This window comes from Hyperoodon ampullatus, assembly GCF_949752795.1.
Source record: "Hyperoodon ampullatus genome assembly, chromosome: 15".
Lineage (NCBI taxonomy): Eukaryota > Metazoa > Chordata > Mammalia > Artiodactyla > Ziphiidae > Hyperoodon > Hyperoodon ampullatus.
In genome coordinates, this window is record NC_136928.1 from 48,924,262 (window position 1) to 48,943,203 (window position 18,942).

At 35.0% G+C, this 18,942-nt stretch overlaps 1 protein-coding gene across 1 annotated transcript in view; it reads right to left on the minus strand.

The window, feature by feature from the left end:
* Window positions 1-6,763: 6,763 nt before the first annotated feature.
* The window catches only part of GTF2A1L (general transcription factor IIA subunit 1 like), a gene marked incomplete at both ends in the record, with an annotated part of 65,887 nt that continues 53,708 nt past the window's right edge, over window positions 6,764-18,942 (minus strand). Inside the window, 3 exons of the mRNA XM_079721185.1 lie at window positions 6,764-6,871; window positions 14,409-14,498; window positions 15,191-15,448. Of these exons, the coding sequence (XP_079577311.1) occupies window positions 6,764-6,871; window positions 14,409-14,498; window positions 15,191-15,448 (456 nt within the window). The remainder of the gene's footprint in view (window positions 6,872-14,408; window positions 14,499-15,190; window positions 15,449-18,942) is intronic.

The following is an 18,942-nucleotide window of genomic DNA, read 5'->3' on the forward strand; positions in this document are numbered from 1 at the left end:
CTGTTATATCAGTAACCACATTACTGAATTATACTTAAATATGTAAAAAAATTATCTGTACCAGTAATTTTAACAAAGAGCTGATTTCAGGAAATTATGTGTTAGGCACATTAGGCAAAAAAAGACCTCTTCCTAGCTCAAAGTGTGGTCTATGACCATTGCCAGTCTAAAAACTATGCGTCACTGGCACATGGTAACGATACAGAAGTTGAGAGTGTTCAGAAACTTTTACAGCAATTTTGGCAGAGTAATTTTATGTCTGTTGAATCTAATATTTTTTAAATGAGGTGGTATTTTTGCATGTCTTTAATTTTTTCTCATTTTGTCCTTGCAATAATTTTTATCGCATTTTATAAAAACGTTAGTCCATAACATTTGAAGTTTAAAATAACTTGTCCTTTTCATCAGATAGCTTGAGAAATACACTCTAGAGACGCACTGTTCAATCTGGTACCCGCCAGACACACGTAGCTAAATTAAAATGAAATTTAAAATGTAGTTTCTCAGTTGCACTAGCCACATGTCAAATGCTCAATAGCCACACATGATCAGTGGTTACCCTATCAGACAGCACATACACAGAACAGTTTCATCATCACAGAAAGTTCTATTGGATAGTGCTGTCCTAAAGACGTTTATCCATCCCATCTAGGTTCTACTATTTAAAGTAAAGTAAGCATCTAAAGGCACATTTTAGCCTGTTGGTTTGGTGTTTAGTCTCTATAAAGAGAAACGAAGCATTAAACAGTGTACTGTAAACTCCCTGTAGGTAGGAACCCTGTCTCAATTTTGTTTCCCTGTCTCCTAGCTCAGGATCTCAGCAATAGTATCCAACAAATGTGCTGAATTACACTGAAGTTATGAAATCAATAAAGAAAAAAATTTTTTTCTTTTTCTTTCTAGGGTCCTACCTTTTATGGAAGTAAAAGAAAATATTTAAATATTTTTAAATGCTTAACTTTCATCATTTCTATCTTTGAGGGTATAGAAAAATACATCCAATATTTGCTAGAGGTATTTTTATTTATCAGAAATGACTCTTACAGGACAATGAAATTATGGTTTTAATTGCAGTGTTTTTTGTAAGTTCCTTTGACACTTTAAAGTAAGTTACTGAAAGTTTATTATATGCCAAACACGTTGATAAGTATTTTATATAATTTAACCCATTTAATCTTCATAAAACTCTATGATGAAGATATTATTCACATTTTATAATAGAGGAAAACCTATTACAATTTTCCCAAGTTCTCAAAACTAATAAAAGACTCAACTAATGGGATTCAAACTCAAAGTTCTGATTCAGGACCCTAGCCTCTTAACCACTGTGTTCTACTGACTCCCATACTGGTAAATCATAGTCATCCAAAGGTTTAATATGTGTTCAAAGTTCTTTCACTTTCCCCCAACATTTTCAAACATATGAAAAGTTGAAATAATTGTGTGTGCACACCCATACACTTACATTCAACATTTTACTATATTGGTTTCATAACATACATATATAATTATCTACCAGTATTTATCCATCCATCATTCCTGATGCATTTTAAGTTGCAGACCTCAGTAATTGTCAGCCCTTACACGCTTCAGCATGCTTATCATTAACCAAGGTTTAGTATTTGTCTACATTTTTAAGGTAAAATTTACATATGGTGAAATGGACAAATCCTAAGCATACCATTTAATGCATTTTGAGAAATGCAGACACTCAAAACCTCCACGAAGATATAGAACACTCACCCCAGAAAGTTTCCTCATGCCTCTCAATAACCCCTCACCCCTGCCCTATAGGGGTAATAAAGGTTATGATTTTTTCCCCATAGATTAATTCTTGTCTGCTCTAGAACTTCATATAAATAGAATCATACAGTTTATACTCTTTTGTGTAAGGCTCTTTGAATCAATACAATGTTTTTGCTATTCATCACTGCTGCTGCTTGGATTAGTAGTTCATTCCTTTTTCATGGATGAATAGTATCCCACTGTATGAATGTAACACTGTTTTCCATTTCCTTACCAATGGATATCTGGCCTATTTCCAGTTTTTAGCTCTTCTTTGGCATTTATGAAATAAACGTGTAGTCATGCTTTCAATCATTATGCCATTTTGCAAAATAATTCAAAATAGATTATAAAAAAGTATAAACTTTATAAAATATCTCTTCTCTGTAATGTGTTTTTTATATTTCTGACTTTTCTACTCCACAACTAGTTACTTGTCTTTACTCAGATGCAGTCCTCTCTCTTGTAAGCAAGCGTTCTAGAATTTTTCTCAATGATATGAGAGAATGCTAATTAGTCATGTTGCTGTATACACACACAATAAACTTTTTGATTCACAATCACAGAACCAAAACAACTAAGCAAGGAAAACAGAACGTAAAACAAAAGAAAAAATAAAATATAACCTTGTGGAGAAACTTTAAATTATGAACTCTTAATTATTGTTTGAGCCTAAGGTACTTGTACCCAAAATCTGAAAACAACTTTTACAGCCTTTTCCACAAATACTGATCTTTATTTTCTACATTATAATTTAAGTTTTAACATACAGAGTCATAGTGTACTGTCTTCCTCATTCTCACATCCTTTCATTCACTAATTATTCCTTTCAATTGTCTTCCACATCAGTTCTTTATTTTGCTTCCCTATCACCATGTGCACATCTCAGGCCATTTCCTCTTACCTCTGGAGTATTACTATACCTCCCTCATTTTTATTCACATCCAACCTTTCCCATGTCCACACTCTCATACCCACCACCACTGATTAATCATCCTAAAGTCCTATCTCATCTTATTACACACCTGCCAAAAATTCTAAGCAGGTCACCATTACCTATAAATTTTAGCTCCTAGCCTAACATTCAAAGAGCTCCAGAATCCACCCTCAAGTTTGCTCACTTTATCTCCTGTTTTTCTACATGAAACAAGTTGTTCCAATTACTTTTCCCTAGCTATGCATCTCCATGCTGGTGCCTGTGCCACTCTTACCATATGGCGCACCTTCTTCCCTACCTGTCCTCCTCCTGCATTCCTTAAGACCCCAGCTATAGGTTTATCTTATCAAATTCTTCTTAATCCACTCCCTCCCTAATCCACTAGTCAAGACACTGCCTTTACTTCAAATAAAGCAGGGCATAAATAATAAATATGTAACCCACAATGGTTTATCTCTTTAGACTTCTTTAGTACCTGTCATCTGTATCACGTATTTTTTGTTCTGCACTGCTGGTATTATTATCTTTACATGTGCATCTCTTATTTCACCTACCTTATAAATTCCTTTAGTGATATACTCATCTCCTACTTCTTCATTTCTCCCACTATATCCATCCTACTCTTGCACATGAGGTGATTAATATTTTTAGCTGATTCACTTTTATAACTGAAATATAAAACAATCCTTGTTAAGAAGCATTTTCCTTATGAGATGGTCTCATAGAAAGTGTGTATGTTCCTAATCTGTATAATCTCATACATAAATCATAAAAACATCAAATGCTCAAGAAATTTATATTTCTATCATGTATTTTTTTTACCACATTTGATGTTATCACTTGTAGGTTGCGAAATGACTAAAAAGAGTTAATTTGGAATAGCTCATCTAAACTTACAAAATATTTTTAAAAGCCATTTTGTCCAAATGTTATAACATTTGCTATAAAGGGCCTCAAAAATGTATTAAGCCCACGTGTAAATTAAGAATCTTTATGTCACTAAGATTTCAATAAATGTGTTCACAATTGGAAAGAATCTTTTCTTCAAAATGTGCAATATTTTTATTAATATGAAGTCACTTCCTAAGAGTTATTACCATGAGCTACCTATTTATAATTTAGCTTTCTAGTTACAAATAGTAAAATTTCCACCTAGCTCAGAGTATATTTACATGAAAAACAGCACAGCATTAACCTACTAACAAGAGTCAAAAGAAATTCCCCCACTAAATTCCCCTGCTCACCACCCAATTAACCTTTGCTATTCATTCTAAAGTTATTAGTTTTGCTACACAACTTAAATGACTTCAACTGAGTGCCTCAGGCAGAACTGGAGTCTCATTGTCCTATGAAGTCTGAGCTGTAACAGATGATTTTTTACACATATTATAGCACACTGAATAAAACAGGTAAAGAAGGTAATCCAGGCAAGGTCAGTTGGTCAGTCCCTAAGAGACTGTGCTAACTCAAGATCTTCTTAGCCTACAGGGAGAGGTGGAAAGTATGTTAAAAAAGCACTGCAGGATGCACGCATGAGAAAAAGTTCGCGTTAGGAATCACTATACACGATACTTACATAAATTTCATTTAACACAACAAACTGTAACTTCTTTCACAGAGACATTCACCACCTATAATAGGGTGTAGGATGACATTTGCCAAGTTATTGTATTTATAAGAACATGTAACTTACTTTATGATATTTTGTTAAAATATGCAATAAGAAATGTTAAGCTTGGACATGATAAAGAGGTTCCTGAAAGTAAAAGTAATATATTAAAGCCAAGTCTCAGGTAAACTCCACCAACTTGCAGGACTTGAAGTACAATTTACTCTTAAAATGGATTAAGATTTGTCTCACTTTATCTTCGGCACATGGGCTAAAAATATTTTTACCTGTGAGTCATGACCCATCAGTAGTTAGTGAACTTAGTGGGCCAATACCATCAAAAAGTTTTCTGTAATGTAACAGAATAGAATCAAATATAGGAGGGACACACAAATGGGACAGTGACTTTTTTTCTCTGATAAAATGTACCACATAAATAAAGAGGGCAATATAGTAGTATTTGTGATATAATTTTTTTTAAATCACTGAAGCAAAGTGAGAATTTAAAATTCACAGTGGAGAAGAGGAAAGGAATTTTACAACTATTATTGCCTCTCCCAAACACTTAAACCAACACATTAAACCCCAATTTCCAAGTGAATGCACCTTGTCGACAAATTCAGCAGTTAATACAGGGTGACCGGGTGAGCCTGGGAAAAAAAAAAGCAGGAAGAAGAATAGAAAGTGTACCCCCTCCTCAACACTGGAGGGGGTACATTTCAGGAATGACACAAAGAATAAGTGCCCTCTTTTGCCTCCCATGTAGAAAAGATGAACATTTCATGGTAGGCAACATCCATGAAGGGAACCCATAGTTCCTGGAAGTTCTCAAGAGCCAGAAAAGGATTTGGAATAGCAGTGGTGGTGGTGGACAATCACTCTGAGGATGAAGAAGGCATAGCTGGAGAATCTGGAGAGGAGACCAGCTCACTCACTAGTACTAACTGAATCCTCATGCAGTTGCCAACTTTAGGCCAAAGACAGTGTCCCACTCATATTGTCCATGACCCAGATAAGATTCATCCAGATTTTGAGAAGACCTAACAGTAGCTGAGTCCCTTGGGTAGAACAAAACAAGTGTTGGAATAAATTAAACCAAGTGGGGTTGCCTCTGAAAAAGAAATGGGGAATTCACCCTGTGACCAGCCAGATCCAGGTACCTAATCCTCAAGGAGCTTTCACAGACCATAACCCACTCAATCCCAGAACTGCTTTTTGTGAGAGAATTACTACCCTGGCGAACACCATTCAGGGCCAAAACAGGGATCCTAGACTTGGATACCATGTGTACTCCACCCGCTAAAAGAAGAATGATGGGGAAAACGTTCCTTTGAGGAATTTGAGTCTACTAAGGAAGAGAATATTACAGAATAGGTTACTGATATATTAATATGCTTTATTTTCATTGGTGTAGGAAAACGGTGCTATTTGCATTTTACATTTTGTTTTCTCTCCCTGGTTTTAAGAGTTATCCAGGTCTTCTCTCTTCAAATGAGATTGTCTCACCAAAGCAGAAGGTTCCTAAACAGAACATCTCTTCTTGACTTTTGTGTTAGAAAACCTAAACTCAATGAGGGAATTCCCTGTTAGGAAAAAAGAAGAGAGACAGTATCTTTGAGGGGTAAAAACTCTGCAAAGCGGTCTTCCACGGTAAGAAAAATAGAAGAAAAAAAATAGGGAAAGAGGGAAGAGGACAGAAGTATGAAGTAACAAGAATTAGAATGGGAACCTAACCCACTCCCTACAGTTCCCCAGGGAAATAGCAGGTACAAAGAAGAATGGCCTGGCCACATGATAAACCCAGAAAGGCTGATCCTTGGCTCTAGGCATCCTGGTCTCAGCAACGATTTTCATGTTGAGTATAGTATGGGCTCAACTGAGGCATCTGCCTCCGAGGAACCATCTGGGCTTGCACAATCAGCATACTGCTGGTGATAAACGTAGACTGAAGATCCAGAGAAGCCTACTTAAATATCCTGCTACTTATAAGACTCTCCAGGATCCTTTTTTTTTTTCAAATATGATTTTTTTTTAATTAGAGTATAGCTGCTTTACAATATTGTGTTAGTCTCCAGGGTCTTTTGTAACATGGTTTGGTGAGAGGTGGGAAGAACACCAGCCCCAATCTAATAATTGATACTGACTTCACCATGAAGGGGAAGTGGAGTCTGATTTAAATTTTACTTCAAAAGTAAAGAAATATGACATTTTTTCATGCTACATCACACCTGATACATCTATGCTTTGTAATGGTATAGACAATGGGGGTTAAAAAATAAAAACCTATTAAAACAGTTTGAAATGTAAAATGAAAGAAATGTAAAACTGTATATTTGTATTTGCATCTGAATTATAATTTTATTAAATTCCATGCAGTGAACAACATGTGATATAGTCCCACTGATCTTAATGATATACTGAGCCCATCAGTTTTACCACTCTGCATCACCAATGGCTTTTGCAAATACATAGTCTCTCCCTCCAAAACACATAACACCATCTTTCAAATAGAATTTCCACTTGTTCTTGCTTCGATGAATCTGGAGGGAGAAAAACAGCCTAAATTAATTAAATTTAGAAGTTAAAGGATCATTTACATTTCTTTGCATATCCCATGGGATTATTCTGACCCTAAATGGGAGTTCTTTATAAATAAGACCCTCCTCAAGATAGTTTATTCATTCATTCAGCAAATATTTGTTGAGTTCCTATGTGTCAGGTATTGTTTTAGGCACTGGAGATCTATTAGCTTTTTAAAAAGGAAAATATAGATATAATTTTTTAGAACAGGAAAAAAATTCCTATCTTTGAAGAGGTTACATTTTAGTAAGGATGGGAGAAACAAACCTAATAAACACGTAAATTATACAGAATATTAAAAGGTAGTAAGTGTTATGAAAAATAGATCTGGAAAAGGAATATCACAAACACAGAGGTGGGGTTACAATTTTAAATCGAAGAGTCAGGGTGGGCCTGACTTGTGAAGTAACATTTGAGCAAAGACTTAAAAAGAAGATATTGACTAGAGAGCATTCCAGACAAAGGGAACAGAAATCCTGAGGAGGGGCATGCCTGAATTGCTCAAGAACAGCAAAAAGTTCACTATGTCTGCAAAGGAATAGACAAGAGAGGATGTAGTTAATATTATCCGGAATGAAAAAATAGTGGTGTTTCATTTCGAAGAAGAAAGTCACAATAATGCACTGAGCAAGGTCTGAAAATACAACTTACAATCTATCAGATTCTATTAGCTATTCTTTGGATTCAGTAAGTCAGCCTGATACAAAATTAAAACCAGAAAATCCTACTACCTTAAGAGGTAAGAAATCATACAATCATTGTTACTTCTGGGTGAACCACAAGTGACTATTTTAAAAATTTAGAAATATATGATCTGAAATCAAGGGTAAAAATTAAACCTAGTTGTTGATTGCAAATAGTTAAATCAAGGAAGAAAAGCCTGTGACTAGTATTTGGATGCATTTTGTGAAGCATAAGAAAATACAAAGGATAAACCCTCTATTTGTGTGTGGGGGAAATGGCCCGGCGACGGAAAATTTCTTTTCTGAGTTTGACTTCCAAATTTTCACTTGCACTTATCTTAAGTCTCGGGGAACACGACAGTGACAACAGAATCCTTAACAAAGATGATAAAATCTGGCCAGAATTAGGAAAAGAACAACAGTAGAAGCAGCGGCAACAACTCTTCCCAGTAGCTTTATCTAGTGACTACATTATTCTAGAAATGCAACAATGGTTCAAAATTAGGAATTTACTAGTATAAAAACTATATTACTAGACCTAAGGAGACAAATAATATAATCATCTTCAATGATGTTGAAAAAGCTTTTGATAAAACTCATGCATTATAGATTTTTTTTTTTAACTAAAATAAGAAAGACTATGTCCTACAAACATACACACACACACACACCCCTACCTCAACCCAAAAGCCGTGACTTAGTGCTTAGTGCGGAAACCCTAAAAGTACTCCCACTCAAGTCAGGACATAGACAAGAATACCCACTCTTAACCAACTTTTCACTCTAGAGGTACTAGCCAATACAATTAGACAAGAAGAAAGAACTAGAGAGATAAAAATTGGAAGAGATGAAATAAATTTGCAGATGCAATGACTGGATGTCTGAAAACCTAAGATAATCAATTTAAAATGACTAAATAAGAATTCAGTATTGATACAAAATTAATAAACAGAAATTCATTGCCTTCAAATACTGATATATAAGCAACAGTTAGAAGATATAAAAGAAGAGCCCGTTTACCACAGCAACAAAAGAGATAACATAATAAGGAAAAAAATTTTTAAATACTTGATCTACTGGCACCATTCAATGTATCCTCTTTGAAATATTTTCCTTACTTGGCTTCTAGAACGTTCCTGGCTTTCCACATGACTCTTTGGCCACTCCTTTGATTCCTCCTTCTCTCTCTTACCTCTCAATTTTAGAGTGTACCAGGACTCTTCTTTCTGTTTATATTCACTCTCTTGGTGATCTTATCTAATCTCATGGCTTTAAACATCATCTATATGCTAATGACTCTCCAAAATTATATCTCTAGCTCACACCTCTCCCTTAAACTCCAGATTCTCATTCAACTGCTTCAGCACCCCTTCATAAATATCCAATAAACATCTCAAGCAAGTTTAAAACAAGGACACTAATATACTCTCCCCCAAACCTCACAGTCTTCCCCATCTCCGTGATGAATGGCCACTCATTCTTTTCATTCAGGCCAGAAATCTTGGACACAATCCTTATACCTCCTACTCACACCTCATATCCAGATCCATCAGTAAATGTTAGTTCTACCTACAAAGCATATTCCAACCACTTCTACCACCTCCACTACTATTACTCTTGTCTAAGCCACCATCCTCTCTCACCTGGATTAATATGTCTCATGACTAGTTTCCCTATTTTCACCCTTGTCTCCCTGTTAGTCTACTCTAAACATGGTAGGCAGTCTACTTTTACTATGGCCCTACTAAAAACATAAACCAGATATCATTTCTATGCTCAAAACTCTCCAATGACTTCTCATCCAAAAAATAAAGTCCTTAAAATGGACTATAAGATCCCGCTCTTCCCCTCACTTACTGCTCTGCTCTCCTCATTGTTCCCTGAACACACAGGTATTCTTCTACCTCAGGACTTATGTATTATTTACTGTTCCCTCTGTCTGAAATGATTACATTCAAATATCCTCATGGTTCATTCTCTTACCTCCTTTTTTAAAAAAGATTTTTAAAATTTATTTATTTGGTTGCACCAGGTCTTAGTTGTGGCAGGCAGGCTCATTAGTTGCAGCTTGCCAGCTCCTTAGTTGTGGCACATGAACTCTTAGTTGCAGCATGCACGTGGGATCTAGTTCCCTGACCAGGGATCAAACCCAGGCCCCCTGCACTGGGAGCACGGAGTCTTAACCACTGCACCACCAAGAAAGTCCCCTCTCTTACCTCCTTTTGATCTTTACCCAATCACGTTCTCAGTAAGGCCTCCCCTGGACAACACATCCAAAACTGCAACCTACTCCTCCTTAACATCACTAAAATACTAAATTCTATTAATTCAATGTTAATTAATTACAAGCTATTTCCCACAATGCAGTACCGCAAAGAATACTATATCCATAATAGTCTAGAAAATTATTTGTGACTCTATGAAATGCATATATAATCTAGTGTCTATACAGTGCAATACACTGTTTATAGAACACAATACACTGTTTATAAGAATCTAAAAGAACTTTCAAACCAAGACCAGTCCCTTTTCTATTACTATTCCTTCTAATGCTTATGTTTACCAGCATCTAAATTGCCATTTTCTATCTACACAAAATGTTATAGGAGAGAAAATTATTTTATTTTTAGAGAAAAGAATTCATTTTTTATAGCAATTCAAAGTACCATCCTCCATCTCCCCTGAGTATATTGAAATTGTTACTGAAAACAAGTCAAAGATATAAATATGCATTAATCATCAGGGAAATGCGAATCAAAACCACGAGATACCACTTCACACCCACTAGGATGGCTAGAATCAAAAAGTCAGATAACAAGTGTTAGTGAGAATGTAAAGCAATCTAAACCATCATACACTGCTGATGGGAATGAAAAATGGTACAGCCACCTTGGAAAACCGTCTGGTAGTGCCTCAAATTATTACCATATGACCCAGGAATTCCACTCCTAGGTATTTACCAAGAGAAATGAAAATATATATTCACAAAAAACTTGTACATGAATATTTATAGCAGAATTCTTCATAATAGCCAAAAGGTGGAAACAACTCAAATATCACTCAACAGATGAATGGATAAACAAAATGTGGTATATCCATTCAACGGACTAGTATTCATCAATAAAAAGGAGTGAAGAACTGTTACAAGCTATAATATGGATGAAACCAGTCATAAAAGACCACATATTATATGATTCCTTTCATCTGAAACTCCAGAATACGGAAATCTACACTGATGGAACTACTAATGTAATTAGTAGTTCCTTACTACTGGGGATGGGAGAAAGGGGGCAATATGGGAGTAAGAACTAAAGGGTATGGGCTTTCTTTCTGAGGTGACAAAAATTTTCTAAAATTGACTGTGTTAATGGTTACACATATCCATAAATATACTAAAACCACTGAATTGTACACTTTAAATAGGTGAAGTGTATAGTATGTGAATTATATCTCAAAGCTGCTAAAAAATGTGAATATGAATAAGTTAAGAACGCAAAGCTGACCATTCTACTACATAATCACAGTTATAGTGTTTGAAAACAAATTTAAGCTGTATTATATTTTAGTTGCTAAAGTTCAATTGCTACTAACCTAATCTTTAGGCTTGAAACCTGATAGATACCTTTAACTCTCCCTTGTCATTCTTCTCATGAACAACTAATCACCAAGTACCAATGAAACTTTTTTAATTTTATTGAAGTATAGTTGATTTACAATGTTGTGTTCATTTCTTCTGTACAGCAAAGTGACTCAGTTATACACACACACACACACACATATATATTCTTTTTCATATTCTTTTCCATTATGGTTTGTCACAGGATATTGAATATGGTTCCCTGTGCTATACAATAGGATCTTGTTGTATAATGTTATTATAATATATATATTACATTATATGTATAACCGCAAACTCCCAATCCTTCCCTCCCCTACTCCCCCTCCCCCTTGTCAACCACAAGTCTGTTCTCTGTAACTGTGAGTCTATTTTCGTTTCATAGATATATTGATTTGTGTCATATTTTAGATTCCACATATAAGTGATATCATATGGTATTTCTTTCTCTTTCTGACTTACTTCACTTAGTATGATAATCTCTAGGTCCATCCATGTTGCTGCAAATGGCATTATTTCATTCTTTTTTATGGCCTAGTAATATTCCACTGTATATATATATACCACATCTTCTTTATCCATTCATCTGTTGATGGACATTTAGTTTGTTTCCATGTCTTGGCAATGGTAAATAGTGCTGCTATGAACATAGGGGGGTGCATTTATCTTTTTGAATTATAGTTTTGTTTGGGTATATGCCCAGTAGTGGGATTGCTGGATCATATGGCAACTTTATTTGTAGTTTTTTGAGGAACTTCCATACTGTTTTCCATAGTGGCTGCACCCAATTTACATTCCCACCAACAGTGTAGGAGCGTTCCCTTTTCTCCGCACCTTCTCCAGCACTTGTTATTTGTAGACTTTTTAATGATGGCTATTCTGATCGGTGTGAGGTGGTACCTCACTGTAGTTTTGATTTGCATTTCTCTAATAATCAGCAACGTTGAGCATCTTTTCACATGTCTATTGGCCATCTGCATATCTTCTTTGGAGAAGTGTCTATTTAGGTCTTCTGCCCGCTTTTGGATTGGCTTGTTTTTTTGTTGTTGAGTTGTATGAACTGTTTGTATATTTTGGAAATTAAGCCCTCATCAGTCACATCATTTGCAAATATCTTCTCCCAGTCTGTAGGTTGTCTTTTCATTTATTTTTTTTTTTACTTAATTTTATTTTTTTCTTACTTAATTTTATTTTTTTCAATTGACGTATAGTTGACTTACAATGTTGTGCCAGTCTCTGCTGTACAGCAAAGTGACTCAGTTATACACATATAGACATTCTTTTTTTTTTCATTCTTTTCCATTATGGTTTATCACGGGATATTGAATATAGTTCCCTGTGCTATACAGTAGGACCTTTTTGTTTACCTTTTCATTTTATTTATGGTTTCCTTTGCTGTGCAAAAGCTTCTAAGTTTGATTAGGTCCCACCTGTTTATTTTTGCTTTTATTTCTATTGCCTTGGGAGACTGACCTAAGAAAACATTGGTACAATTTATGTCAGAGAATGTTTTGCCTATGTTCTCTTCTAGGAGTTTTATGGTGTCTTGTCTTATATTTAGGCCTTTGAGCCATTCTGAGTTTATTTTTGTGTATGGTGTGAGGGTGTGTTCTAACTTCATTGACTTACATGTGGCTCTCCAACTTTCCCAATGCCACCTGCTGAAGAGGCTGTCTTTTCCTCAGTGTATATTCTACCAAACATACAAAGAAGAACTTATACCAATCCTTCTCAAACTCTTCCAAAAGATTAAAGAGGAAGGAACTCTCCCAAAAACATTTCATGAAGCCACCACCACCCTGATACCAAAACCAGACAAAGACAACTACCAAAAAAGAAAATTACAGGCCAATATCTTTGATGAATATAGATGCAAAAATTCTCAACAAAATATTAGCAAACTGAATCCAACAACACATAAAAAAGGTCATATACCATGACCAAGCTGGATTCATGCCAGGGTCACAAGAATGGTTCAACATTCACAAATCAATCAATGTGATACACCCCATCAACAAAAAAAAGGACAAAAACCACATGATCACCTCAATAGATGCAGAAAAAGCATCTGGTAAAATTCAACACCCATTCATGATAAAAACCCTTAGGAAAGTGGTATAGAGGGAACATATCTCAACATAATAAAAGCAATTTATGACAAACCCACAGCCAATATAATATTCAAAGGTGAAAAGCTAAAAGCCTTCCCACTAAAATCTGGAACAAGACAAGAATGCCCACTCTCACCACTTCTCTACAACACAGTATTGAAGTCCAATGATTCTTCCACCATAATCTCTAAACTCTTCCATGTTCTATGCTGCCATCCTTAGTCTGGGCTCTGTTACTTTATGTACTATCCCTGTTCTTCTTACTATTTGCCTCTTCCAAATTAGCAAACAATGCCAGTTTTTAAACCCAATTACAATTTTCTCAATATCATCCTCATAAGGTTAATGCCCATCAAATCAAGTTTGAACTTCCCCTACCAGGATTCTGGATTTTCCAATCTGCTCCCACCTCTGTCCACCACCCAGCCTCATTTCCTAACACATTCAAAAGGAAAACACCTCATTCAAGGCAGAGCTGTCTCTTCACTGTACCTTATAAATTCTACATGCATTCATTTCTCTGCCTTTTATCAGGCTACTCTACTCTGAATGCCTACTCTCCACACTTATCTATATCCTACAAATCATTCAAGACCTATTTCAAAGCCCCACATCACCCATGAAGGATTTGTGGAGAACTCCAACTACAAATGATTCCTTGCATTTCCTAGCCCCTTTTAGGACTTACTGTCTGTGCCACTTATCATAGCATTTGATTTACATGCCACTCATCTTAGCATTTGATTTATATGCCATGTATTTTAGTATTTGATTCACCTGTCATGTATTTTAGCTTTTGATTTACCTACTATCTTACTGTATGCCATTCTATTATTCCATACAGAAACACCTTGCTTCAATAAGACTGTCACCTCCATAAGACAAGGCCTATCACTTTTTTGGTATCACCAAGACCACACAGCACAGTGTTAGACCCAAAATACCCTCCCAAATTCATAGAATTAATTAGCTATTTTGAGATTAATTTAACTGAACAGTAACTGATCATCATATTTCCCATTATTTTGCTTATTTTCTACTATAAATGCAATTAATAAACCCAAAGTCTAAAAGGTGAATACAGTACCTTTTCATACTGACAGACAATTACATTATCTGTGTCAAACAGGTCCAGCACATCCTGCTCACTAACATCATCCTCAGAATTTAAAGGGTCCTAAAGATGAAAGATACTCACATTAATGAATTTCATGATGCTTTGAATTTTTTAAAGACAGAGGGACATATTCTCTCCCTCCAAGGACACAGAATAGTACTGTATTTAAAAGTCAAACAGCCTGAGTTTGAATCCCAACTTAGTTACTCAATAACCACAAGACTGACCTTTGGCAAGTTACTAAAATTCCTTGTATCTCAGTTTTCTCATTTGCAAAATGAGGACAGTAGTAAGACCCATAAAACCCATAAGGCAGCGGTGATGTTAAATAACAAAAGGCAGTAAGATTTAGTATGGTACCTGGCACATATGTACGGCACCAAAAAGGATAGTTAATACCACTTACATGCTTCTTAATTATCACATTCCACAAAGATTTCACGGCATTTATTAGGATTAGAGCAGATATGATATGCTTCTACCCTGGCTGCCTTCTTTACCTCCACTCCCATCCCTTAAACCTCTCACTACCCCTAGTTAAGACCAACAAATATAGTAGCTGATTCCATAATACTTAATACTGAGTTAAATTACAGTTTAAGACTACAAGTTTAAATACTAGATACAAATAAGTCTCATTTTAAAGACAAAAGACAGGATTAACCTTAACTGTTATTCCTCTTGGTTCCAAAGTATATTAAAGTACAAATGCTATAAATTTTTAAAAGTTTCAGCTCAAAAATAATCCTTACCTCTTCCACAAGGTCTGCTTGAGGGTCTTCATTATCACTACTGTTGGCCGTTGAATCTTCATTTGATATACTGCTGGCTTCTTCAAGTACCTTCAGGTCTCCTGCATCAGTAATCCCTAGAAATTTGTTCTCATCTACATCTCTTGTACTTCCTATTTCATCACTGGAAGATGTATCTCCAGTTCCATCTATTTGAATTATCTCATCAATATCATCATCAGTTACCTGAAGGCTTAAATCCATCTGAGAATTAGAATCCTAAAAAGAGAAATAAATGCAATAAAGATTTTTCCTGTCAAACAAGGTGTATAAAACATTGGATCACACAAAATATAAAATTACTTAAACAGTTCACAAGTGGCCTCTGAAAACATATTTCTTCCCTGTCAGATGATATTCCCTAAGTTTGAATTTTAGAACACCCCTAGCAATTCTATATAAGATGGGAATAACTTTTAAATTGTAAATAAAGTAAACCCACTTATGGTCATACATAGACAGCAAATCAGTTGACTGTTTTCAGATAATGTTTACCAGTTTTTATACATACTATCTTAAATTTATATACCTCTTAGGTTTTAACTATTTTATTTTAAACAATAATTCAATGAAGTAGAAGGGACAAATGACATCATGCTCAATGGATAAATAAAAAATATAAAGGACTGTACTAACTAGAATAAGCCAAATACAAAAGGACAAATATAAATCAAAACTGACAGAACTAAAAGATTAACAGACAAATCCACAAACATAGTTGGAGAATTCAACATTCTTCTTCTTACTAATTAATAAAAAAAAAAAGCAGACTGCAATTCAGTAAGAATGTAGAAGAACTGAACAACACAATCAACCAACATAACCTAATTGGCATTTATAGAATACTCCACCCCCAAATAGCCAAATGCACATTCTTTTCAAGAGCACACAGAATGTTCACCAAGATGGACCATATTCTGGATCATAAAACAAATCTTGGCAAATTTAACACATACAAAGTATGTTCTCTTAGCACAAAGGAATTAAACCAGAAATCAGTAACAGAAAAATCTGGAAAATCCTCAAATATTTACAAATTAAACAACATATTTTTAAATATGCATGGGTCAAAGAAGAAATCACAAGGGAAATTAAAACATAATTTTAATTGAATGCAAACAAAAACATTACATTTCAAAACCTGAGATGTAGCTAAAACAGTGCCTAGAGGGAATTTATAGCATTACATGACTATATAAGAAAAGAAGCAAGTCTCAATCAATAGCCTAAAATTCCACCTTAAGAAACTAAAAAAGAGAAGACCAAATTAAGCTCATAGCAAATAAGGAAATAATAAAGATAAAAAGAAAAATACATGAAACTGAGAACAGAAAAAGTCAATTAGACCAAAAGTCCATTCCTTGAAAAGATGAATAAAAATGAAAAAACATAGCCAGACTGACAAAAAGAGAAAGGAAACAAGTAAATGATATTACTAATTAAGGATAGGGTGTCACCATAGATCCCAAAAACATTAAAAGGATAAGGAAACTGTTTTAGATCATTTGGGCTGCTATAACAAAATACCAAAACTAGGTAGCTTATTAACAATGGAAATTTATTTTTCACAATTCTGGAGGCTGAGAAGCCCGAGATCAAGGCACCAGCAGATTTGATATCTGGTAGAGCCCACTTTCTGGTTCACAGATGATGGCTTCTCACTGTGTCCTCATATGGCAGAGGGGCTAGGGAGCCCTGTGGGGTCTCTTATAAGGTAACTAATCCCATTAATTGAAGACTCCATCCTTATGACCTAATCGCCTCCCAAAGGCCCCACCTCCTAATTACCATCACCTTTTGGGGGTTAGGATTTCAACATACTAATTTGGGGGTTATATAAACATTCAGACTGATGTAAGGCAATTTACAAAAATTGTATGGCTGTATAGTAGCAATAAACAATTGGAAACTGAAATTTAATAACAGCACTATTTAAAGCAGCAAGAGAAAAGCAACTCATCACATACAAGGGATCCTCTGTAAGATAACAAGCAGATTTCTCACCAGAAACTTTGAAAACAAAAAGGCAGTGGTATGACATATATTTAAAGTGCTGAGGGGCTTCCCTGGTGGTCCAGTGGTTAAGATTCCATGCTTCCAATGCAGGGGGCATGGGTTCGATCCCTGGTCAGGGAACTAGGATCTCACATGCCGTGTGGTGTGGCCAAAAGAAAAAATAATAAAGTGCTGAAAGAAAAGACTGAACTAGGAATTCTATATCTGGGAAACTGTCCTGCAAATAAGGCATTTCCAGATAAAAGCTGAAGGAGTTTATTACTACTAGGTCTACCCTACAATAAATACTAAAGGGAGTCCTTTAAGTCGGCATGAAAAGAAGCTAGACAGTAATCTGAAGCCACACAAAAATATAAAGTTCTCTGGTAAAGATAAATACAATGACAAATATAAAAACCAGTATTATCATAATTTTGGTTTGTTAACTCTACTTTTTATTCCTCTATGAGATTTAAGAGATAAGAGCATTAAAAAACTATAATTATAAATCTATATCAAGAAGTACATAATATATAAAGACATAATTTGGGACATCAGTAATATAAAGTGGGGGAGGGTAGAGCTGAAAAGAAGCAGAGTTTTTATACGAAATTAAAGGTGAGTTGGTATCAGTTCAAAATGGATTGTTACAACTTTAAGATGCTATAAGTAATCTCCATGATAACCACAAAGAAAATACCTATAGAGAACACACAAAAGGAAATGAGAAAACAATCAAAATGTGTCATTACAAAAAAACTACACACAAAAGAATGTAATAAGGGAGGAAATAAGGTGTAATAAGGAAGGAAATAAGGGAGAAAAAAGCTAAAAGACACACAGAAAACAAAATAGCAAGAGTAACCTCTCCCCTATTAGTAATTACTTTCAATGTAAATGGATTAAACTCCCCAACCAAAAGAGACAGATTGGCAAAATGGATAAACAGTATCCAGTTACATGCTGTCTACCAGAGACTCACCTTAGGTCTAAGGACACACAAGGTTGAAAGTAAAATGATGGAAAAAGATATTCCATGCAAATAGTAACCACAAGAGTTGGGGAAACTATGCTAATAACAGACAAAATAGACTTTAATTCAAACACTGTTACAAGAAACAATAAAACATTACATAATGATAAAAGAATTAATTCACCAAGAAGATATAACAATTACAAACATATATGCACCAAACATCAGAGCTCCTAAATATATGCAACAAAAAGGGAGAAACAGCTCTGCAGTAATAGTAAGAAACTTTAATACTCCACTTTCAATAATGAATAGAACCACCAGACACAATATCAATAAGGAAATAAAGAACTTGAGCATGACAGACTAACTGTACCTAACAAACATATACAAAACATGCAAAACAGCAGGATACACGTTTTTCTCAAGTACTCACAGAACGTTCTCCAGGAGAGGCCATAAATTAGGCCACAAAACAAATCTTAGTATTTAAAAGGACTGAAATCATACAAAGTATCTTTTCTGATCACAATGGAATGGGTCAAAGAAGAAATGTAAAAAACCAAAATCTTTTGTCAAAAGGTAAAAAAATATCTCGAGACAAATGAAAAGGAAAACACAGCATGCCAAAACATATGGGATTCTGCAAAAGAAGTGCTAAGAGAGAAATTTATAGCTGTAAATGCTCATATTAAAAAAGGAGAAAGATCTCAAATTAACAACCTTAAGGAACTAGAAGAAGAAC